Source organism: Loxodonta africana, chromosome 6 (genome assembly GCF_030014295.1).
Source record: "Loxodonta africana isolate mLoxAfr1 chromosome 6, mLoxAfr1.hap2, whole genome shotgun sequence".
Taxonomy (NCBI): Eukaryota; Metazoa; Chordata; class Mammalia; order Proboscidea; family Elephantidae; genus Loxodonta; species Loxodonta africana.
Window position 1 is genome coordinate 95483786 of NC_087347.1, and position 24889 is coordinate 95508674.

Consider the following 24889-nt stretch of genomic DNA (forward strand, 5'->3'; position numbering starts at 1 on the left):
TATTTCTGATGTAAATAGTTAAATCTTGTGTATGTTTTTATAGTAGAAAATCTGTGAATATAGAATATTGTGCTATTCATTGTATCAGTGTTTACATTTGGAAATACACAAAAAGTATAATTTTGATGTGGCTTAAATATAATGAAAAATGTTCATATCTAGTCTGCACATGGTTACATATTTTATATACTCTGGCTTAAATTCATTTTACTTAGATAGTAATAGTCTTCTATGTATTTTTAAGACTTTGGGACAAACTCCAAATTTCAGTCTGTAAACTTGTTTAATAGTTCCAAGGAACATGGTGGGATTTCTGTTTTAATTTTGACCTTGTCTTCGGTCACGTGACACTAATATTGAAGCTGAATAGTATTAAAATTAGATCTTTTGTAGTCCATTCTCTAGCATAGACTTAACTTTCTGTGTATTGTGCCTGGCTGGATATTGGTGCTTTGTTATTGAAAATTGTTGAAACTAGCCTAAACTGATTTAAGGTTCTAGATTTTTTAAGTATTTTTGTATTTACAGATACCTGTCAACAGATGGGTCCAATGATAGATGAAAAACTTGAAGAGATTGATAGGTGAGATTTTTCACTCAAGCAATGAAAAGTATAGGTTACTTATGTAAACAAGTATACTTTATAGTTTACTTGTTTTTGGTGGAACTTTAAACTGGGGCTGTTTTGTAGAACTGTACAATCTGTTGGAATTGATGAAAAGCTCTTACAAAATTGATAGCAAGGTCGTACTTCTCATTTTGGTAGCATCCCGCCCATGGAAATGTAGTGTGCTTAGAATCGTGGACTCTTGCTTTTATAGCGCCGATCTTTATCTTCTTACTTGGGCTGGAATTAAGGGGATAATAAGTAATGAAGAATAAAGTGAATAAAGCATAAAATGGGAAAATAAAATGCCTAGGCAAGAGCTCATCTGTTATGTAAGAGATCGTTTGTTATGTAGTGAAAAGTGGTAGTTGTAAAATTTCAGATTAAATTCCTTAGTATTTGTGAAGCTAAATCCAATGCAACACAACTTCTTCTCTTCTCATTTTTCTTCCTTATATTTTTGTCTTTCTATTGCCCTTTCGGAAACCTTGATGGCATAGTGGCTAAGAGCTATAGCTGCTAACCAAAAGGTTCGCAGTTCGAATCCACCAGGTGCTCCTTAGAAACTTGGGCAGTTCTACTCTGTCTTATAGGGTTGTTATGAGTTGAAATCGACTCGATGGCGGTGGGTTTAGTTTTTGTGGTATTGCCCTTTTAATTTTGTCATCTTGTCTAGTCTCGCTGTACTTTAGAAATAGTAGCACTGAATGATTGACTATCAGGGTTTTGAGTTCTTAGTTCTGCTTCTTTCACTTACTCTTCAGAGCTTTCTTTGAAGTTGGAGGAAGAACCCATAGTGAATGGAAGACAAGGGATACAGTCCTAGTGTTCTGTCATCTCTATCCCTTTCTGTCCCTTATTTATTAAGCTTCTGTATAAAACAGCCCAGGACAAAGGGATTAGGTAAGGACCAAAGCAGTAAGGAGAAAGAAACTATGTTCTTTCTTAACTGCTTCTACCAGAGAACTACAGTAGCAAGACTCTTTACAGTCACTGAAGTTTGTACTCTTTGTCTGATGGGGGTATTTTTCATAAGTTCTTTGCATTTTTCTATAGAAAAATGACTCGTTAGGTGCTGTCAAGTTTGTTCCAATTCAGCAACCCATTGTACAACAGAACGAAACACTGCCCAGTCCTGCAGTATACTCACAGTCATTGCTATGTTTGAGCCCATTGTTGCAGCCACTGTGTCAGTCCATCTCGTTGAGTGTCTTCTTTTTCACTGACCCTCTACTTTACCAAGCATGATGTCCTTGTCCAGGGACTGGTCCCTCCTGATAACAAGTCCAAAGTACAGGAGACGAAGTCTTGCCATCCTCGCTTCTAAGGAATATTCTTGCTGTACTTCTTTTCAGGAAGATTTGTTCATTCTTCTGGCAGTCAGTATTCTTCACCAACACCATAATTCAAAGGCCTCAATTCTTTTTTGGTCTTCCTTATTTATTTTCCAGCTTTTGCATGCATGTGTGTAGGTGTCACTAGGGTTGCAATTTTCATAAGCCTTTTTGGAACCTAAAAGCATCCTGTATCCTATCAACCCAGCAATTTAAAGCCTGTACTAAATATATAGAAATATATGCAAAAACCATCAATTGCTCATATGCAAGTTCAAGCTGAAGCTGAAGAAAATTAAAACAAGTCTTCGAGAGCCCAGATATGACCTTGAGTATATGCCACTTGAAGTTAGAGGCCATCTCAAGAATAGATTTGACCCACTGAACAGTAGTGACCGAACACCAGATGAATTGTGCGATGATATCAAGGATATTATACGTGAAGAAAACAAAAGGCCATTAAAAAGACAGGAAAGAAAGAAAAGACCAAAAAGGATGTCAGAAAAGACTCTGAAACTTGCTCTTGCATGTGGAGCAGCTAAAGCGAATGGAGGAAATGAGGAAGTAAAAGAGCTAAACGGAAGTTTTAAAAGGACAGTTGGAGAAGACAAAGTAAAGTATTACAATGAAATGTGCAAAGACCTGGAGTCAGGAAACCAAAAGAAACACTTGGCATTTCTCAAGCTGAAGGAACTGAAGAAAAAATTCAAGCCCCGAGTTACAATATTGAAGGATTCTATGGGCAAAATATTGAATGACACAGGAAGCATCAAAAGAAGATGGAAGGAATACACAGTCAGTGTACCAAAAATAATTGATTGACATTCAGCTATTTCAGGAGGAACCCATGGTATTGAAGGAAGAGGTTCAAGCTGTACCGAAGGCATTGGCGAAAAACAGGGCTCCAGGAATTGGTGGAATACCAATTAAGATGTTTCAACAAAGGGCTTCAGGGCCGGAGGTGCTCAAGTGTCTCTGCCGAGAAATTAAGAGTCAGCTACCTGGCCACCAACTGGGAGAGATCCATATTTGTACCCATTCCAAAGAAAGGTGATCCAAAAGAATGTGGAAATTATTGAACAATGTCATTAATATCACATGTAAGTAAAATTTTGCTGAAGATTATTCAAAAGTGGCTGCAGCAGTACATTGACAGGGAACCACCAGAAAGTTTAAGCTCGATTCAGAAAGGGATGTGGAACGAGGGATATCATTGCTAATGTGAGATGGATCTTGGCTGAAAGCAGAGAATACCAGAAAGATGTTTACCTGTGTTTTATTGACTATGCAGAGGCATTCAACTGTGTGGATCATAGCAAATTATGGGTAACATTGCAAAGAATGGGAATTCCAGAACACTTAATTGTACAAATGCATAACCTGTACTAGACCAAGAGACAGTCGTTTGAAGTGAACAAGGGGATACTGAGTGGTTTAAAATCAGGAAGGGTACGCGTCAGGGTTGTATCCTTTCATCATACTTATTCTATCTGTATGCTGAACAAATGATCCAAGAAGATGAACTATTTGAAGAAGAACGCAGCATCAGGATTGGAGGAAGACTTATTATCAGCCTGCAATATGCACATGACACAACTTTGCTTGCTGAAAGCAAAGAGGACTTGAGGCACTTACTGATGAAGATCAAAGACTACAGCATTCAGTATAGATTATACCTCAACGTAAAAAAAAATCGTCACGACTGGACCAATAGGCAACATCATAATAAACAGAAAATATTGAAGTTGTCAAGGATTTCATTTTACTTGAATCCACAGTCAACACCCGTGGAAACAGTAGTCAAGAAATCAAACAATCATTTGCATTGGCCAAATGTGCTCCAAAAGACCTCTTTAAAGTGCTGAAAAGCAAGGATGTCAGTTTGAGGACCAAGATGATCCTGAACCAAGCCATGATGTTTTCATTCACCTCATATGCATGTGAAAGCTGGACAGTAAATAAGGCAGACCAAAGAAGAATTGATGCCTTTGAATTATGATGTTGGGGAAGAATATTGAATATACCATAGACTGCCAGAAGAACGAACAAGTCTGTTTTGGAAGAAGTATAGCCAGAGTGCCCTTTGGAAGTGAGGATGGCAAGACTTGGTCTCACATACTTTGAACATATTATCAGAAGGGACCAGTCTCTGCAGAAGGACATCATGCTTGATAAGAAAAAAGGAAGACCCTCAAGGAGATGGATTGACACAGTGTCTGCAATAACAATCTCAAACATAGCAAAGATTGTGAGGATGGCACAGGACCAGGCAGCGTTTCATTCTGTCGTGCATAGGGTTGCCGTGAGTTGAAACCAAGTCGACGGCACCCAACAACAACAACATATGCAAAAATTTAGCTCCTAGGGTGTCCATCAAGATATTATTTATGACAACAAATTTGGAAGTAACCGAAATGTCTCTCAGTGTGAGACTGGTTTAAAAAATTATCAGTGAAAAGCATTGTCATTGATAAGTATCTGTTGACATGGAAATGTGTCATAATATGCAGAAGACATAGTATAATTTTTTTGTTGATAAAAAGAATAAAAGAAAAAGTCTAGAAGAATTAAAATTTAGAGCCACCTTTTCGGATATGAGCTATTTTTGAGTAAGAGCTCAACCGTTAGCTAGTTTTCTTTTCAGGTTCTGAATAGCCAAACTGGCGTTTTCTTGTTCCACGACCATTGACTGTAAGTGCAGCTTCTGTTCTGCACAGTGCTTGCTGTTCTTCACAAATTTTTATTGACTGCAATTGTTGAGCCTTCAGAGATGAAGCAAATATTAATTCGTGTGCTAAATTTAAAAAATAATTTATGTTGCTAAAGACATGCTTAAAAATTTGAAGATTATTAATGTACCTTTCCTCTGTATGGATTATTATCTGTTACTCCTATGAAGAAAAAAACTTTACTGTCAGACAATTAAATTTTAAGTTTCACTTTTATCTGTCATTGTACAGAATGGAACTCTGTGGCATTTATAACTCTTAAGAAATTGTATTAGGTAACCATGTAAATTGACTCCAAAAAAGTTTAGATAGCTTTATTAACGAGAGAGAGCCATAGTCTGGACTTGACTATATTCCAGACTTTTGTGATCTTTCTCTTAAACCCTCCAAAAGTCATTTTCTACCACTTTGATCAAGATGCATTTTTCGTTCTTCCGCAGTGTATCCTGCTCCTGCCTTTGTCTGTACTGTCCCACTCACCTGCCGTATTCTTCCTATTCTACTTTGCCTGTCCATCCTTCCTTAAGTGCCAGCTTCTGCATAAAGCCTTTTCAGTTTACTGCAGCCCAAATTGATCTTCTTCTCCTCTAAATTCTTCTGTTTCCTAGCTATTTCATATAATTTTGCATTCAATTATATGCTGTCTTACATCATTTGCCATTTTTCATGTTCTTAGCCTTGTCTCCTTAGTAAATTGCAGTCTCTTTGAGAGAGAGAACCACACTTTCTGCTTAATTTTCTCTCTTCTAATAAAGCATTGGGTACAGCTCAGTAAACAGTTTTTGTTGTTTGAAGTTGATTTCAAACATAGTGATCCATCACCTTCTGCTGTGTTTCATCATCATACTGCATTTATGTAGACCAAATCCTTCAGTTAATTCTTAATCACACATCTGTTAGCATGGACACTAATTTCTGAAGCTTCCTCCTATGTAGTGTGTGACTGATATTTTCTGAAACTAAAGTTTGACCTGCTTTGTATAGTCACACATGCAAGAGAAGCAATAAGCACTTTTTTTTTTTTTTTTTTGGTTGAGAAATAACAGATTCTAGTAGTGGAAAGTTGACAGGTCTTAATAGGACTCAGTCCAGGTCATTCACCTGGTAGCCCTTTGTCTGTTTACCTGATTCTGCCTCTTATCGCTCTTCTCTCTGTGTATGTATAGAAAGGGCCACATTTAATAAGCGGACTTATGGATGCTTTAGGCCAGATAAAAAGTGGCTGTTTAACTTTTATAAACTCATCAATTGCAAAGAGTTCTTTTTTACTCCCAGAGGAAGGCAAAAATGTACCAAGTTAGAAGGATTTGCTCTGCAGTTCCTTGGGTAAATTTGAAAATGCTGTTATTTGGGTTTGCTGTTACTATACAATAAGATACCTGATTTTGCTCGTTTTCTCAAAAACAAACCAACAAACAAGCAGTAGAGATTAGTTTATATATATGTTTTCACTTGCACTTTCAAGAATAATATTTTTTTTTTTCAGTTAATCATTTCATGGATTTAAACAAAATGTGCGTGATTTTTTGAGTGTGTGTGTGTGTTTATTTCAGTCATTTCACTTCAAAACAGGCCCTGGACTTTGCCCTAGTAACTTTACTGAGATTTATAAGTAAGGCTTGCACTCTTACCTAGGTTAAGAAATAGGTAAAAAATTTCTTCTAGAACCAAAGTTATGAATTGATGGCATTTTATGAGGCATGAAGAGGACTTTCCCTAATAATTGTGAAGTCGTATCAGCCTCGCTATTACGAGACTTAAATAGTCCCTCCTCTCAGTTTTTCTTTGTGTATATTCTTTCATTGTCTGTAAAAAGAACATTTTAAAATATGAGTAGAAAATGTGCTAAATTTAAGAAATAATATATGTTGCTAAATACATACTTAATTTTTTTTTTAAGATTATTAAAGTGCCTTTCTTCTATATCAGGAAGCATTCAGAATTGTCTGAGTTGAATGTAAAAGTCTTGGAAGCTCTGGAACTGTATAACAAATTGGTGAATGAAGCACCAGTGTATTCGGTCTATTCAAAGCTCCACCATCCAGCACATTACCCACTTGCATCAGCTGGCGTTCCAGTGCAGGTGAGCATGTTTTCTGAGAACATTTTTCAAATTAAGGAAAAAAAGTCTTTCAATTAAAGAAATTTTTGTCTTAAAGCATAGTAGTAAAAGTTCTGTGGTCCATGAATAAAATTTATCTTGGTGGTTTCAAGAAATATTAGCTAAACAATTCTTATTCATAAGAACAGATTCAGATAGTGATATTTCATAAATACATTTTAGTTGAGTTTTGAGATGAGCGAAAAGACCATTAAATGAGGGGAGTAGTTGTTCTTCATATGCTTTTGTAAGTTTAAAGTGATTTAGGACAGTGCCTGTCATGTCAAAGTCCTCCGCAAAGGTAGCAATGTATCCCTGCTGCTCGGTAAGCAAGATTGAATGTTGATTTACGAGTGTCTCTCAAGGTGTCTTTGACTTACATAAGTATTAAGACGCTTAGTTAATGAACTTATTTTGTTCTCAAAAGCTTGATTTACTTGTCCTTTTCTTAGATGCATGACTTAAATTCATAAAAATTCATGCATGAGGAGGGTATGCAGCAGGCCTGTGAGGTAGTGACAGACTCCACAAGCCATCTGTGAGCAGCATCATTTTCCAGTACTTTGCACCTTTACTGTGCTTGTAAACTGAAGTGAAAACTTATGTTTATCGGTATCCCCATTCTGAAGCCTTTTTCAAGTTTCAGCCAGTTAGTGATTGAATTTCAGAATGAGCTTCAATGGACAAAATCATGTTAATTTATGAAAACTGGTATGGAAAGGAGTGTGTAAAGGAGACACCAATGAGAAAAGCTAGAATGTGGGTACATAATTTTGATGACTTGACACATAATTGTTAAATAAGAAAAGGATAGTTACTGTGGTAACTGTCATATCAGTTAAGATGCATTTATCGAATATGCCATGCCCTAAACTTTTGGATATGATGAAAGAGTCAGATGAGAGTAGAAAGGATCTCTGAGTGCAAAAGACAGCTGAAGTTTCTTCAATATTGCTTTTGTCTTCAGAGATGTTAGCTGCTGCTGTGAAAATGGAGCTAACTGGAAAAGTCTGCACCATTGTGTGATAGACCTGTGTGATGTGTGTGCTTGCTTGTATGTGAAAAGGGTTCTTCGTCAGTTCTGTGTCAGGTTTTTGTATTTAATTGTATATTGTTTACATACCTGTGTTTTGCTAAGAACAGTTCATTTTTGGAAAAAGTTAATTTTCTATCAATCAGTTTGATTTGTCACATAATCTATATCTGCGCCCTTCATACACAAGAGCATTTTAAATATTCAAAGGATCTTACTGTAATGTGAAAAAAATATATACTTATTTCTGTACTAGAAGCAGTTGGGGCAACACACCACTAGTAGCACCTGTGAAGCCCTAAACTGCAGAGGAGATTTGTTCCCGAGTCTCATCCAGTTGTCAGTGGGTTGTTAGGTGTCTGTTAAGGATGTGACACAATTGCAGTTAATGTCATTTGTTTGGCATCTCTAGCATTCTGAATGTTCATGTGGATGATCTTTGCTTTAAAAATAGCTGAGTTTAAAACTAATGTGGCGATAGTTCCTGTTCGATACTTATTAAATACATGCGTTGTTTTAAATGCTGTATATAATAGGCAGATAGACGACCCTGTCCTTAAGGAGCTGTTACCCTGAAAATTAAGTAGGGCACATATAAATACCCAGAGACTTAGGCCTTTTTTTTTTTTGCTATTTCCTGAGGCTGCTTCGTCGTCTTTACCCACAACTGCTTATTTCTTCTTTCCTGTCTGTCCTAAAGACAGGAAATAAAGGAAGCCTGGCCAGTGAGAGTTCACTGCCCTGCCCTGGTACCATTTGTTTTTCAACTTTTTCTCTTAAGTTGCATTCTTAGGAAGGAATTGGATGAGTCATCCTTGGATGGGGGTAAAGAAGACCATTCTGATGGTGTCTTGAAGTGATGGTGAGCTTCCCTTCAAGGGAGTGAATAGTTTTCTTTGGCTTTACAGCAAACCCTATCTATCACAGAGTAATAGGCAACCTCGGTGGATTCCAACCCTTTACTTAAAAACACACCATCTCTCCTCCTCCTTTTTGTCTTCTTCCCTCCAACCCCCACCCACAAAATAGCAGAACAACTAAGCAAATCATAAATGTCCGTAGATTTGGCACTTTGGTTTGAAAACCCTCCAGTCTGAACCAGGGTGGATAGATGGGTGGATCTAGATTGCTCCCTAAAGAACTCTAATATCAGATTTCATTTAAGACTTTCAGAGTTTTAAGACTTAAATGAAATGAATTAAATATTAGAGTTGTAAACATATTGTTAGAAAGATGTTTTAGAGATCAGTGAGTCAACTTCTCCTATTTGGTTAATAGACATACCCAATTCAATCACATGGTGGAAACTATATGGGTCAAAGCATTCACCAAGTCACTGTTGGCCAGAGCTACAGCCTAGGGCCAGATCAGATTGGTCCACTGAGATCTCTGCCTCCAAATGTGAATTCTTCAGTGACAGCACAGCCTGCTCAAGCTCCATACTTAAGGTAAGTTATTGAGAGCTGTGTTAATTTTGTAATTATGTATATTGATTTTCCATAGACTTTCAGAATGACATTATGTAGCCTCTTTTCTTCATAATAATCATGTTATCTTTTACTGTAAAGATGAAGTTATAGAACTGCCCATTCCTAGTTCTGGGATAAGAAGGTGGAAAGGTGCTACTCTTAGCTCTGAGGTGGTTGCCCGGACCTCTGCTTATAATGTGGGTCCCTGGGACAAATAAAGTTAACTGTCCTTTGTGGGTACCGATTCCATGATATCCTTCGCACTGTGCTGTAATCTTTTCTAGTTAAGTAGTCTCGAACATATTTACCTGCATGTACTCCTAAAAATCAGAAAACTGTTGTTACTTTGATCCTTAAAAAATACGTGTTTTTGAGCTGCAGAATTTGTGGTCTACTTTTTCATACGAATAGTCCCATTCTAAGAATTATGTTTATATCTGGCTTTCTGTTCACTTTGCTTAATATACAAAATGTTCATTGAGTATAGTCATGTGTAGACGATCTCTAGAGGTGTCCTGGTGGTGCAGTGATTAATCGCTTGCTGCTAACTGAAAGGTTGGTGGTTGGAACCCATCAGCTGCTCCCAGGGAGAAGGGTGTAACGGCCTTAGAAACCCAGGGAGCAGTTCTGCTCTGTCCTGTATGGTCGCTTTGAGTCGGAATTGACTCGACAGCATTGAGTTTGGTTTTTTAAGATGATCTCTAAGGTTTCTTCCCACTCTTAAATTCTGTGAGTGTGAATTTTAAATATTATGTGAAAATTAAGTAAACCTATTCATTATTGGTGTTCGGTTAAATTAAAATGTAAAATTTTGTTATCCTAGGTGACACTAGGAATTACGGAAGGAAAAACTAGAGTAGTGTAGGCATAAATTTGCCTGTATTGTAAGTAGTGTATTTGGTGTAATTTAAAATTGTATCTATTTTAAAAGAAGTATATGCCACGGTAGTTACAGGAACAATTTGGCGTGAATATTTAGCTTGTTTTTTTTTTGTGTGTGTGAAGCGTTAATAGTAAACTACAGGGCAGGACTATCCTCAGCATAGATTCCAGGATGCTATGCATATTACACTGTTCTCTCTACTTTTTAATTATCGTTGTGTAGGGATTCTGGTTAAACTGACTTGACTATCAGGGACAGCCTTGCAAGTGAAATCCCTACCAAAGGAAAGCCTAAAAGCTGTGTGAGGAGAAGAGCTAGTTCCCTCTGTGTTGTATTTTAGAGCTTGGGGCAGGGAAAACAGCTGAAGGTGCAGCTCTGAGTTTGGGGCTTCATTCTCGTAGCAGCTGACCAAGGGCACCCCTGCCAGGAGCAGTTAGCACCCCCTCAAAGACTTTTAAATGCTTTTAGTGAGAGATTTTGGAGACCCTGCATTAAATAGGCCTTATAATATGATGTTTTGCTTCTTTCTGAGTACACCTGTCTTCTTACCAAATGTGAAAATCTCATTATCAGTATTTGATAGCTGGACTGTTTAAATCATAATCAGAGTAGCAGTGCTACATAAACTTAAAAAGAAGATGGGAAAAGCATTTTTATTTTGTCATGATGATTGCTCTCTGACTAATTTAAATAATGTAAAGTAAATATGGTTTTCTTTTTAAAATCTTACTTGTAGCACTGGACAAGACACCATTTCCAGCCCCGCTTATATGCACCAGAACTCTAACCTTCAATCAGCTACTGGTACAGCTGCGTACACACAGCAGATGGGGATGTCTGTGGATATGTCGTCTTACCAGAACACTGCTTCCGATTTGCCGCAAGTGGCAGGCTTTCCGGTGGCAGTTCCAGCTCATTCAGTTACACAGCAGCAAACAAATTACCATCAGCAGCCTCTCCTATAGAAACAAACCAAGCATTTTCTTGAAAGTATTCGTTAAGTGTATTACTCAGCCCTTAAGATTCTCGTCTGGAAATATTAAAAAAAAGTTTCTCTCAACTCAAAAGGACTCTGTATAAATAAAGCACAAAAGCCTATCTTCCTCTACCAAGGCCATAAAGGAAATTTTTCAGCCCAGTTTGTTTGAAGTCAAACTTTTGATCAAAGGGAACTTAAAGATGCTTCTAGTTAGTTTTGTCTTACTTTAAAACCTAACCCCATGGCACTAAACAGCATGAGTTAGGAGTGTAAACATTTTACTTTAAAGAAACCATCTTTTCCCCCTAAAACATTATGATTTCTCCTAAAACATTGGGAGAGCACCGAAACCTTTAAATGTCTTTTGTCTGTACTTTTTTTTTCTTTTTCAGTTTCCCACACACTATTATTTTAAAATGCGAACATCTTTTTGTGTAAGCGTTTAGCTTGCCAACATATTTCCTTTTGGCTCCTTAAATTGCAGTTGTGTTTGCAGTACTGTCAGTTTTGCTCTCAGTGTTATGTTGAGTAATAATTACCATATAATTGTCTACAGAAGCAAGAGCAATTTGAAAGGAAAAAGAAAGTTTTCTGTATAGTAACTGTGAAGACCATATAAAAGCAGACGTGCGGTGAAACATAGAGCCAGACCCCCAGTCATGCCAACAGTGGGCTAAGGAATGCCCCATAAAACATTTCCATGCCCTGGGGAAAAGCATTTCCTTTCCTACAAGTGTCCCCGGTATTTAGAATTGCCGCTAATGACCTTTTCAAGTGACTCCAGCCATTCTGTAATGAAGATACGGCCCATTTGGTTTCCTTCCCAAAGTGTGTCATGCAGAGATACACCTACTCCTCATTTATCCACAATCTTGTTCTCCAGCATTTCGCATTTACGACAGTAGTAAAAAATCTACTGACTGCTTTGCACATTGACAATGTACGTCTGGCAGTAACAAACGCGAGATATGAGAGTAATGCTGGCTGTGAGGGTTAAGGTTGTGTGTCAGCTTGTCTGGGCTGATTCTCAGTGGTTTGGCAGTTATGTGATGATGTAATTAGGCAGTTATGTAATGGTGTAATTTGGCAGTTATGATAGGGATCCTCCATTTGGTGATCAGATGTGAGTCATCCTCTATTTTTGCATAACACTGGCTTCGCATAACGACCTGGTCTTAAGACCCTAACATGTTGATAAGTGAGGAGTGGGTGTACTGTATTTCGTTTTTACTGATTATACTTGAATTTGAACCGTGAAACATTCCTAATAATTTCATGTGATGTATACCAAGCATGGATGTCAAGTGTGTGTTTACTGGTGTGTTGGGTTGAGAGCTACAGCTGCTAACCAAAAGGTCGGCAGTTCGAATCCACCAGGCACTTCTTGAAAACTCTATGGGGCAGTTGTGCTCTGTCCTGCAGGCCGCTATGAGTCAGAATCGACTTGACGGCAGTGGGTTTGGTTTTTTGGGTTTTTGGGTGCTTTTAAAAAGTGTTTTGAGTACCTCTGCTATGCCAGGCTGTTGAAAAATTTGACCATTCCTTTCAGAAATAATCTAAGTCTGTGGAATGATAGCAGGCACCAGATTGATAGTTTTTTTGAAGGCTAAGTTTTAAATTTTTAAGTTTTAAATTTGTTTGTAGGACTAATAGATGCCCATACTATAGGAATTAGATAGTAAACCAATAGGGTTTGTTTTCTGTCCTAAAAATTTACACAGCATATCATTTACCAACTTTTTATATAACACAAAATAGAAAATACAAATAAATATGCTTACAGATAGATGATACTTAAATTGGAAAAAGCAGTGGACATAAATTTAATTTCTAAAAAGTTACTTGCATGGAAACATGATTTCTACATTTGATTTTTAAAGCATTTAATCTTTCTACTAAGAATCCATTTGAGAACAGTTCTCTGGAAATTTTTGTCATTAATCTGTTTATAGAAATTTGCTTAGCAATGTGCTTCTTTTTCAAAGAAACTGTATCCTAGAACAAAATAATCTGTTTAGTACTTGGTCTACATTTAAATGGAAAACAAACCAACGAACCAGTATTTGGAAGCCCAATTTCTGTCATTGTCTTATTTCAGATATAAATAACTGCAAAGAAAATCTTAACCCTTGATGTCTTGTGTTCTCTTTCCCATCCATGCAAATTCAATTATATAGTTATAAAAATTGTTCTAAAATGGCACCTTTTTTGGGAACAAACCTTCTGTTCTTTAAAAAAAAAAAAGCATAAAAATTTCCAAAGCTGCTCTTGATAATCGACTCGATGGCACTGGGGGGGTTGGGGCTCTTGATAATAGTTAATGTTTGCGTATATGTGGGAAATCTTACCTTTTTTCTTTCAAACTGTACTTAATAAAGTTATTTTAATGTTTGTGTAAATATTTCGTGTGTAATTGTCATCTGAATTGTAAAAGCTTAATTCAGCATAAGTCTTTGAGCCAGTATGAATGGTGCACACTCACTAAATCAAGATCGGCCAATTCAGCTAATACAGTTTTGCATGGGGCCCTGGTGGCACAATGGTTAAGTCTACAGCTGCTAACCAAGAGGTCAGCAGTTTGAATCCACCACTTGCTCCTTGGAAGCCTTATGGGGCAGTTCTATTTGGCCCACAGGGTTGCTATGAGTCAGAATCGACTCAAAAGCAATGAGTTTTGGAACAAAATAACATGTGACATGTATGTAAATAGTGTATATTGGCATTTATCTGTGAAATTTTATACATGCAGAAGTTTTTCTCTGTCTTAAATTAAAAATAATTTTATTTTTGCTTACTGTAATGAATTTTATGTGGTAGGTTGTTGATAGCATGAAAATGTTATTAAATCTGTGTACTGACATGATTTTTTTTGGTGTTAATAAGAAATGCAGGTTTTTTTTTTTCTTTCCGTGATCTCATGAATTGTATTTAAGACCTGTTTATAATTAAATGTTTTCTGCCAGAGGAATTGTCTAACTTCAGATTTCTACATGGGGGTTCATATTTACTGTTTTATATCAAAAGTAACTTCTGCTTTTTCATATGAAATCTTGGTACATTAGAGAGAATTCCTGAAATTTTATAATGGTATTAATTTTATTAATGTAGAAAAATTTTCCCCAGTGTTAAAATATATGAAGTGGGATATGTTCTTATAGTTTGAAAAATGTACAGTCTACCAACATCATCTTGTAATTTGGCAGTTTATTTAGAAAATTACCTGAGTGTTAAGCAGTTCTTTATTATTTAGAATTTGAAATTGTTTGCAGATACATTGTCACCTTATGCTCTTTGAAATAGTTGATATTTAACCACATATTTTACTGTATATTTTGAAAATTGTTATAAAGTTTCACCTTCAGTTTTTTTTTTTAATTTAATAGATTGTAAATTTAAAAAATATTTATGGCGTAGGATTATTTATTTATTTATTTTTAACGTTTTCCTTAGTAAAAACATTGAGTGTCAAGGCTCCTGACTTTTAGGAGAGAATTTATTGGATTGTCATTGTCATGAGAAAGCTGAAGTTATTTTTATAAGTAATAAATTACAAATAATATAGCACCAATTTATCATGCTTTGTTTCTGCCCAAAGATCTTGTTTACTTAAATCTGTTTTAGTCAGTAAATAAAGGGAGGACTCAATTTTAGGATTTGATTTTTTTTTCCTTTGATTTAGGTTCTTTTGAAGATTAAAAGATAATTTTTTAAAGTTTTTCCTAGAAGAAAAATTATTCTTAATTTACCAAGCTAAATTTGAAATTGAGAGTTTTCTTTTTAAATTTCCTATGTCAAAAGGGAGCCCTTGTGGCACAGTGGTTAAGATCTTGGCTGCTAACCAAAAAGTCAGCAGTTCAAATACACCAGCTGCCCCTTAGAAACCCTACAGAGCAGTCTACTATGTCTTATAGTGTTGCTATGAGTTGGAATCGACTTGATGGCAATGGGTTTGGTACGGTGTCAGGGAAATTATGTTCCTTACGTGGGCAAAAGTGAACAGAGAAATCAGAGCACCAGGCACTTGGAACTTTTATAAGATTGCTTAAAATTGGACAGGAGTCCTGACAAAGATGTCTTTAGTCCAATAGTAGTCTTATTATCTTTACCAACTATAATGACATTGCATGGATAAATGAAACTAAAACCCCTGTTAATCCTGTAATCTTATTTTATTGATTTGTTAAACACTAGATCAACATTTTGATAATTGATTTCTTTATGCCAGAGGTGTTCAAAGTTAACAAGATTATAACTCTTCTGCATTTTACTCACCGCTCCTCTGCCTGTCTTGAGAAGTGAGTATTAAAAGCAGGGAGAAATGTTCAAAGCAGCAGAGGAACAGAGGAGAAGAAATAAAACTGAGTAGATACTCCCCGCATAGTCTACTAAAGAAGGGAGATTCGGTTTTGTTCTTATTTTATACCGTTTTTTTTTTTTTTTTTAATACCCTAAGGAGGAAAATAAAGGCTTCCTAGTATTTTCACACCAAGTCAGTAACCTCTGCTGATTTCGTTTTGGTCTAGGGAGACGGCTACTTTTGACAATGCTAGAACAGACCCTACTGGTGGTCGATTGTAGAACCTAGGTCCTCTAACTGATGTATCAAACCCATAACTGCATAGTTTGCAGTTCTTAAAGGTGACAGCTTGGTCCTCATCTGATAACTTCTGTCACATAAGTAAAAGGGTGACAGTAGTACTTTGTAAGGAGGTAGTTCCCAGGGTGCTCGTGAACAGATATGTGTCAGTGTAGAGATGGTGCTTAGGTGTCTCTCAGATTTTTTTTCCTCCAAGCAACTTCAGACAAGTACTGTGTTGTGAAAAATATGTTTTGTCTAAATAGAAAAACGGGACTTACTACCCTATCCAAAAATAATCTTTACCACATTTCCTTCTTGGGATGCTTCTCCCTGGGATTTTCTGTTGTATCTCATTGGTCAGAACTGTGTCAAAAGACTACTCCTTGCTGCAGATAAGTCTGGGAAGGTGAGTATTTTGCTTTCCAGCTGCTATAGAGAGAAGGCAAGGAGAAGATGATTGGGAATGAATGTAGAGTGAGCTACATACAGTATCTGCTAAAGACAAACTTTTCCAAATATGTGTGCAACGTGGTGTTACTATTTGTGTGCCTGATAAATCGAAGTCGAGTTGATTTGTTGCAATTCATTGGTCAAACAAAATCTTTTTAGGATTCTCTAATAAAAGCAAAGCATAGTTTTTAGTCAGTAAAGGCTAGAATTTATATTTACCTCTGACCTGATTGGTAAAACTGGGACATCCTTTTTTTTTTTAAACCTCAGGAGAGACAGAAAAGGACCTAGAGGTAGAAACAGAGATAAAAGCTTCAAATTGCTCCTCTTTCGACTGTTTGGAAACTGATGAGAAATCAAAAATGTGTTAGCATTCATTTAGTAAGTAACATACTGGGGATATTAAGGAAACCCTGGTGGTATAGCGGCTAAGAGTTTGGCTGCTAACCAAAAGGTCGTCGGTTCTAATCCACCAGGCACTCCTTGGAAACCCTGTGGGACAGTTTCACTCTGTCTTATAGAGTCGCTACGAGTCAGAATTGACCCTAAGGCAGTGGGTTTGGGTGGGGGATATTAACAAATAGCATAATGAGGCCTGGGTTGTATTTGTGGCTTCCATGAAGCAGTAACTAGTGTAACATCCGATGTTGCATTTTAGAATTTAAAGCATTTTCATATACATTGTCATTGAATTCTCATAGCACTTGTTAGGTAGAGAGGTAAGCTAAGAGGCTAACTTTCACAAGGTCGCACAGCAGGTAAGGGGTAAAACTGGGATTACAAACCAGGCTCTATCTGATGATAAAGCATGTGCTTCTCCCCACAGTACTAATGTGATTTACCTGGAAATAACTTATTATCAAATAATATTTAGCAGCTCCCTTTCCCACAAGTCACTGTGAGATTGATAGGGCTCCCAAAGGGCTCACATGAATATACAATATCTTCAGATGTGAGAATGCTAATGTAAGATGATAATGGGTGAAGCTGTTGAGTGTGTATCTTGTTCAACAATTAGCTCTGTCACGTAGGTGGGCTGATGAGACGAGAACTTGGTGGAAACAAAATGGCTCACTCTGAAAATCTGAGGAGAAAGGGTCAAACATGAAGAAAAACAAGCCAGTCAAAAAACCTTACAGAGTTTTGTTTTCTGAAGAGCAGCGAGCAAAATTCAAGGAATTGCTTTGAGGAAAAAGGCAGGCGAGAAGTAGTTGAGGCTTATTTGGAAGTGGGAAGAGTAATTCTGATTTGAAGCCTAGGGACCTGAGTCCCAGACACATAAGCCCAGTTTCTCTAAGAACCAGGATTGCTGAAATCAAATTTCACCTCGAGCCTGAGGTCCTTGTTTTGTTCAGGATGAGGGCCAAGCTCTTTAGAATGGCCTATTAGGGTCTTTGTTACTTCACCCTTGCCATTTTTTCCTTCTACACTCGCGCACACCCTTTAGACTTGAATCCTCAAACCCCAATTTCTTGAGATGCTAATATTGTTTTGCTTGTGCCTTTGCTTGGCCCCACTCATTTTCCTGTTCCTGGAAAAGCATTTGCCCATCTGTCATGATTTGTGTCCCCCCAAAATATGTGCCAGCTTGGTTAGGTCATGATTCCAGTATTGTGTGGTTGTCTTCCATTTTATGATGTAATTGTCCTATGTGTTGTAAATCCTAATCTCTGACTGTGGTTAATGAGTCAAGATTAGTTTATGTTATAAAGAGGATTAGGGTGGGATGCAGCACCATTACTCAGGTCACAGCACTGATTGGATGTAAAGGGAGTTTTCCTGGGGTGTGGCCTGTATCATCTTTTATCTCACAAGAGATAAAGGGAGAGAGAAGTGAGTAGAGAAAGATTGTCTTAGACATCTTGTGTTGCTATAACAGCAATACCACAAGTGGATGGATTTAACAAAGGGAATTTTATTCTCTCACAGCCCAGTAGGCTAAAAGTCTGAATTCAGGGCGCCAGCTCCAGGGGAAGGCTTTCTGTCTCTGTTGGCTCTGGAGGAAGGTCCTTGTCATCAGTCTTGCCTTGGTCTGGGAGCATCTCAGTGCAGGAACCTCAGGTCCAAAGGGTGCGCTCTGGTTGCGGCGCTGCTTTCTTGGTGGTGTGAAGTTCCCATATCTGTCTGCTTGCTTCTCTCTTATATCTCAAGAGATTGGCTTAAGACACTACCTAATTTTCTAGACCTTATCAATATAACTGCCGCTAATCCATCTTATTACATCGTAGTGATAGGATTTACAACATACAGGGAAATCACATCAGAAGATAAAATGGTAGACAATCATACAAGGGAATCATGGCCTAGCCAAGTTGACAGATATTTTGGGAGGACACAATTCAATCCATGACAGAGAGGGAGTTCATTACCATAAAGAAGATCTGGGAGTGGAGCGTGTCCTTTGGGTCCGGGGTCCCTGCGCTGAGAAGGGGCAAGTAATTATGAACAATTCTCAGCATATAAAAGATTTACCTAGAAGGTTGAAAGGCCACAGATCCTCAGGCAGGTGACATTAGTAAGAGACATTGCAAAAGAATATAAGGTCTAAGGAAAAGCAAATACTTAGTGGTCATGACAATATCGGATAGCTAGACTTCTGCATTCCAAATTGTGTGTTTATACTGGTTGCAAATTGTTGGTATAAACACTCAAGTTCCCTTTCAGCTTTGAATGTCTCTAAGCCTGTGTTCTTCCCTGGGGACAGAACTGTGGGGAAACTAAAATTTAAATAATATTTGATACTTATGCCATTTGCACCTCAATTTGAACTTTTGGAATACTTCCTTAAAGGTTAATAGGAGGAATTAGCATAATTTATGGCAACCACCAAAATGGCACTCTGAAGGTGATGAACAATAGAGGTGGTCAGATCTTGTAACTGTCTAGTTCAAGCAAGTTAACCCTCATGTGGAGGATTGTATTATTGTTTGCAGTTTTTTACTCTCCCCCTTTCCTGTAAGAAGAGGCCCTGGTGGCACAGTGGTTAAAGCAGTCAACTGCTAACTGAAGGGCTGGCTGTTCAAAACCACCAGTAGCTCTGTGGGACAGAGATGTGGCAGCCTGCTTCTGTAGTGATTTACAGCCTTGGACACTGTATGGGGTCACTATGAGTCAGAATCGAATTGATAGCTGTGGGTTTTGTTTTTCCTTTAAGAGGATTGTGCATCCCTTGACTCCTGGGACTCCCTGTCCAATGACTCTGGGCTTGATCATATGTCATGTGTTGGCCAATGGGATATTAGCAGATGCAACAGATACGCACATCTAAGCAGAAGATTTAAGAGGTATCATGAACTTCCTGCCCCCACGTGTCTGTCAGTTTGTCGTACTGTGGGGGCTTGTGTGTTGCTGTGATGCTGGAAGCTATGCCACTGGTATTCAGATACCAACAGGGTCACCCATGGAGGACAGGTTTCAGCTGAGCTTCCAGACTAAGACTAGGAAGAAGGACCCGGCAGTGTACTTCGGAAAAGCATTAGCCAGTGAAAACCTTATGAATAGCAGTGGAACATCGTCTGATATAGTGCTGGAAGATGAGTCCCCCAGGTTGGAAGGCACTCAAAAGATGACTGGGGAAGAGCTGCCTCCTCAAAGTAGAGTCGACCTTAATGACATGGATGGAGTAAAGCTTTCATTTGCTGATGTGGCACGACTCAAAATGAGAAGAAATAGCTGCAAACATCCATAATCGGAACCTGGAATGTAAGAAGTATGAATCTAGAAAAATTGGAAATCATCAAAAATGAAATGGAACACATAAACATCGATATCCTAGGCATTAGTGAGCTGAAATGGACTGGTATTGGCCATTTTGAATCAGACAATCATATAGTCTACTATGCTGGGAATGACAACTCAAAGAGGAATCGTGTTGCATTCATCATCAAAAAACGTTTCAAGATTGATCCTGAAGTACAACGCTGTCCATGATAGGATAATATCCGTATGCCTACAAGGAAGACCAGTTAATACGACTATTATTCAAATTCATGCACCAACCACAAGGGCCAAAGATGAAGAAATAGAAGATTTTTATCAGCTGCTGCCGTCTGAAATTGATGGAACATGCAATCAAGATGCATTGATAATTACTGGCGATTGGAATGTGAAAGTTGGAAACGAAGAAGGACCAGTAGTTGGGTATATGGCCTTGGTGATAGAAACAATGCCGGAGATCGAATGATAGAATTTTGCGAGACCAACGACTTCTTCATTGCAAATACCTTCTTTCACCAGCATAAACGGTGACTATACACATGGACCTCGCCAGATGGAACACACAGAAATCAAATTGACTACATCTGTGGAAAGAGACAATGGAAAAGCTCAATATCATCAGTCAGAACAAGGCCAGGGGCCGACTATGGAACAGACCATCAACTGTTCATATGCAAGTTCAAGCTGAAACTGAAGAAAATCAGAGCAAGTCCACGAGAGCCAAAATATGACCTTGAGTATATCCCACCTGAATTTAGAGACCATCTCAAGAACAGATTTGATGCGTTGAACAGTAGTGACCGAAGACCAGACGAGTTGTGGAATGACATCAAGAACCTCACCCATGAAGAAGGCAAGAGGTCGCTGAAAAGACAGGAAAGAAAGAAAAGACCAAGGTGGATGTCAGAGGAGACTCTGAAACTTGCTCTTGAGCGTCGAGCAGCTAAAGCAAAAGGAAGAATTGGTGAGGTAAAAGAACTGAACAGATTTCAAAGGGCCTCTCGAGAAGACAAAATAAAGTATTATAATGATATGTGCAAAGAGCTGGAAATGGAAAAACAAAAGGGAAGAACATGCTTGGCGTTTCTCAAGCTGAAAGAACTAAAGAAAAAATTCAAGCCTCAAGTTGCAATAGTGAAGTATTCCATGGGGAATATATTAAATGATGCAGGAAGCATCAAAAGAAGATGGAAGGAATACAGTCATTATCCCAAAAAGAATTAGTTGATATTCAACCATTTCAAGAGGTGCCATATGATCAGGAACCGATGGTACAGAAAGAAGTCCAAGCTGCTCTGAAGGCACTGGTGAAAAACAAGGCTCCAGGAATTGATGGAATATCAATTGAGATGTTTCAACAAACAGATGCAGCGCTGGAGGTGCTCACTCATTTATGCCAGGAAATATGGAAGACAGCTTCCTGGCCAACTTATTGGAAGAGATCCATATTTATGCCTATTCCCAAGAAAGGTGATCCTACCGAATGTGGAAATTATAGAACAACATCATTAATATCACACGCAAGCAAAATTCTGCTGAAGAGCATCCAAAAACAGCTGCAGCAGTATATCGACAGTGAACTGCCAGAATTTCAGGCTGGCTTCAGAAGAGGACGTGGAACCAGGGATATCATTGCTGATGTCAGATGGATCCTGGCTGAAAGCAGAGAATACCACAAGGATGTTTACCTGTGTTTTATTGACTGTGCAAAAGCATTTGACTGTATGGATCATGACAAACTATTGATAACACTGCAAAGAATAGGAATTCCAGAACTCTTCATTGTGCTCATGAGGAACCTTTACATAGATCAAGAGGCAGTTGTTGGGACAGAACAAGGGGATACTGATTGGTTTAAAGTCAGGAAAGGTGTGTGTCAGGGTTGTATTCTTTCACCATACCTATTTAATCTGTATGCTGAACAAATAATCCGAGACGCTGGACTACATGAAGAAGAACGGGGCATCAAGATTGGAGAAAGACTCATTAACAACCTGCGTTATGCAGATGACACAACCTTGCTTGCTGAAAGTGAAGAGGGCTTGAAGCACTTATAATGAAGATCAAAGACCACAGCCTTCACTATGGATTACACCTCAACATAAAAAAACCAAAAATCCTCCCAACTGGACCAGTGAGCAACATCATGATAAATGGAGAAAAGATTGAAGTTGTCAAGGATTTCATTTTACTTGGATCCACAATCAGCAGCCATGGAAGCAGCAGTCAAGAAATCAAGAGATGCATTGCATTGGGCAAATCTGCTGCAAAGGACCTCTCCAAAGTGTTGAAGAGCAAAGATGTCACCCTGAAGACTAAGGTGCGCCTGACCCAAGCCATGGTATTTTCAATCACATCATATGCTTGTGAAAGCTGGACAATGAATAGGGAAGACTGAAGAAGAATCGATGCCTTTGAATTGTGGCGTTGGCAAAGAATATTGAATATACCGTGGACTGCCAAAAGACTGAACAAATCTGTCTTGGAAGAAGTACAACCAGAATGCTCCTTAGAAGCAAGGATGGCGAGACTGTGTCTTACATACTTTGGACATGTTGTCAGGAGGGATCAGTCCCTGGAGAAGGACATCATGCTTGGCAGAGTACAGGGTCAGCAGAAAAGAGGAAGACCCTCAACGAGGTGGATTGACACAGTGGCTGCAACAATGAGCTCAAGCATGACAACAATTTTAAGGATGGCACAGGACCGGGCAGAGTTTTGTTCTGTTGTGCATAGGGTCGCTATGAGTTGGAACCGACTCGACGGCACCTAACAACAACAACATGAACTTCCTGTAGCTCTCTGGCATCTGCTGTTTTCAGAGCCAGCATATCCTAGATGGGACTGCTTCTTAGCCTGGGTCTAAGAATGGGGAAGAGAACCACAGGCTGGAGGAGAACCACAGTCTACATTTTGGTGTATATTGCCATAGCAAAAATGACACATATGCTGAGAAAAGAAATATAGAATAAAAGAATTAAATTAGATAGCAAAAACCAAAATCAAACCATTGCTGTTGAGTCGCTTCCACTGATAGTGACCCTGTAGGACAGAGTAGAACTACCCCATATGGTTTCCAAGGAGCAGCTGGTGGATTTAAACTGCCAACCTTTTGGTTAGCGTCCTGAACTCTTAACTACTTTGCCACCAGGGCTCCAAATTAGATAATAGCATCACTATATATCCCCCATCTAAAAGAGGTGTGTGATTCATCTTCACAGTGATTACACTGATATGCAACTTAGATTTTTAATTTACTATTGTTTACAATCTGAATCATTCTTACCCTTTAATATTGTACCCAGAGAGTAGTGTTTTCACTGGGTTTTATAGCATGTAAGTTTTTTAGGGTCAAGAAAGTAAGCACTTGTTATGAAATTTCTGAAAACTTAATATTCTTTTTAAATATACGTCAGGTCCATGGCTTACGTGCCTTTTGGACAGATTTTCAGTTTTGGATTAGAGCATTTGGAGGGGGGAGGAGGATGGTAATTCTGGAGAAACTACTTAGAACAAGAGGAATTAGCTCATGTAAGATAAAAACTCAGAGAACTTAAAACAGGGCTGTTTGGACATAAATCTGAAAGGTTAATTGCACAAACCGATAATATGCAATTAAGCACATAGCCTACTGTTATGGTTTTGCATGCTCCTAGTTTTAAAATATGAACAATATTTTCCTAGATGTACAGACCGTAGACAAAATGTCTCATGCTTTGATTTTTAAAATATGAAGCACTCTGTCATGTTGATTCTGAGCTCTGTGAGTCCTGTAAACCAAGTCTTTTTTTTTAACAGCACCTGGGACAGGGCTTTGACTGTAGGAGGCACATTGTGAGGTGTATTTATTAAGTGAAGGCATAAAGTTTATGAAAAAAAAATATTTTTAGCTGCCGAGGTGATTCAGCAGTGTTCAGTTTTCTTTCTTTCTTCTTCTTTTTTTTTTTTAATAAAAGAACGCAGAGTACAATAGTGGTCACTTGCTCTTGAGGAATTCATTCTCTTGAGCTCGGTTTCCTAATCTGCTAAAGGCGGGATTTGTATTAGATGGTTACTGAATTCTCTTCTGGCTCTAAAATGTTAGGATTTAAAAAAACTGAAATTTAAAAATTAAGAATAGTTAGAGATTCACGAAAAAATTCTGAAGCTAGTACAGAAAGTTCCATATACCTCACATCCAGTTTCCCGTTAACCACTGAGGATGCTACATTTGTCACAAACCATGAAAAACAATATTGATAAGTTATTATTAACTATCAGACTTCCTTAGTTTTTACCTAATGCCCTTTTCCTGTTCCAGGATCCAATCCAGGATACCACATTACATTTAGTCATCATGTCTCCTTAGTCTCCATTTGGGTGTGACAGTTCCTCAGACTTTGTTTTTGATGACCAGGAGTACTGGCCAGGTATTTTGTAGAATGTCCCTCAGTTGGAATTTGATGATTTCCTCATGATTACGCTGGGGTCATGTGTTTTCGAGAGAAGACCACAGAGATAAAGTGCCATTTTCATCATATTGTATCAAGGATATATACTATCAACATGACTTATCACTGATGATGTTGGCCTTGATTACCTGGCTGAGGTGGTGTTTGTCAGGTTTCTTCACAGTGAAAATGCCCTCCCTTCCATACTGTACTTTTTGAAGGAAGTCACTGTGCTCCCCTTCCTCGTGGGTGACGTATCTACGTAAATTATTTGAAATTCTGAACGGGAGATTTGTCTCTTCTCATTATGATTCTCACTGCGTCTCATCTATCCATCAGTATGGACTCATGGATATTTTATATTTTGGATTATAATCCAACATTACATTATTTTATTGTTCAGATTGCTCCAGCTTGACCACTGGAAAGTCATATATATATGTATATATGTTTAATCGACAATTGTGGTCATATCACCTGGCTTAAGAAAGGGAACATATCCAATACAGTTGAAGACTACTCTGTTCTCCCCCGATTGTAACCCTCTCCATTTCTTACTTCTAGACAAAATATTATCT

The 24889-nt window shown here is 38.1% G+C and overlaps 1 protein-coding gene across 3 annotated transcripts in view; it reads left to right on the forward strand.

Annotated features, from left to right (window-relative positions):
* Nucleotides 1-13347, forward strand: part of STAM2 (signal transducing adaptor molecule 2) — a 52423-nt gene extending 39076 nt beyond the window's left edge. For all 3 annotated transcript variants that reach the window (XM_010586322.3, XM_064287136.1, XM_064287135.1), the window contains exons 11-14: nt 529-583; nt 6600-6753; nt 9083-9252; nt 10893-13347. In XM_010586322.3, coding sequence (XP_010584624.1) covers nt 529-583; nt 6600-6753; nt 9083-9252; nt 10893-11121 — 608 coding nt within the window. In that variant the 3' untranslated portion in view covers nt 11122-13347. The remainder of the gene's footprint in view (nt 1-528; nt 584-6599; nt 6754-9082; nt 9253-10892) is intronic.
* The last annotated feature ends 11542 nt before the right edge of the window (nt 13348-24889 follow it).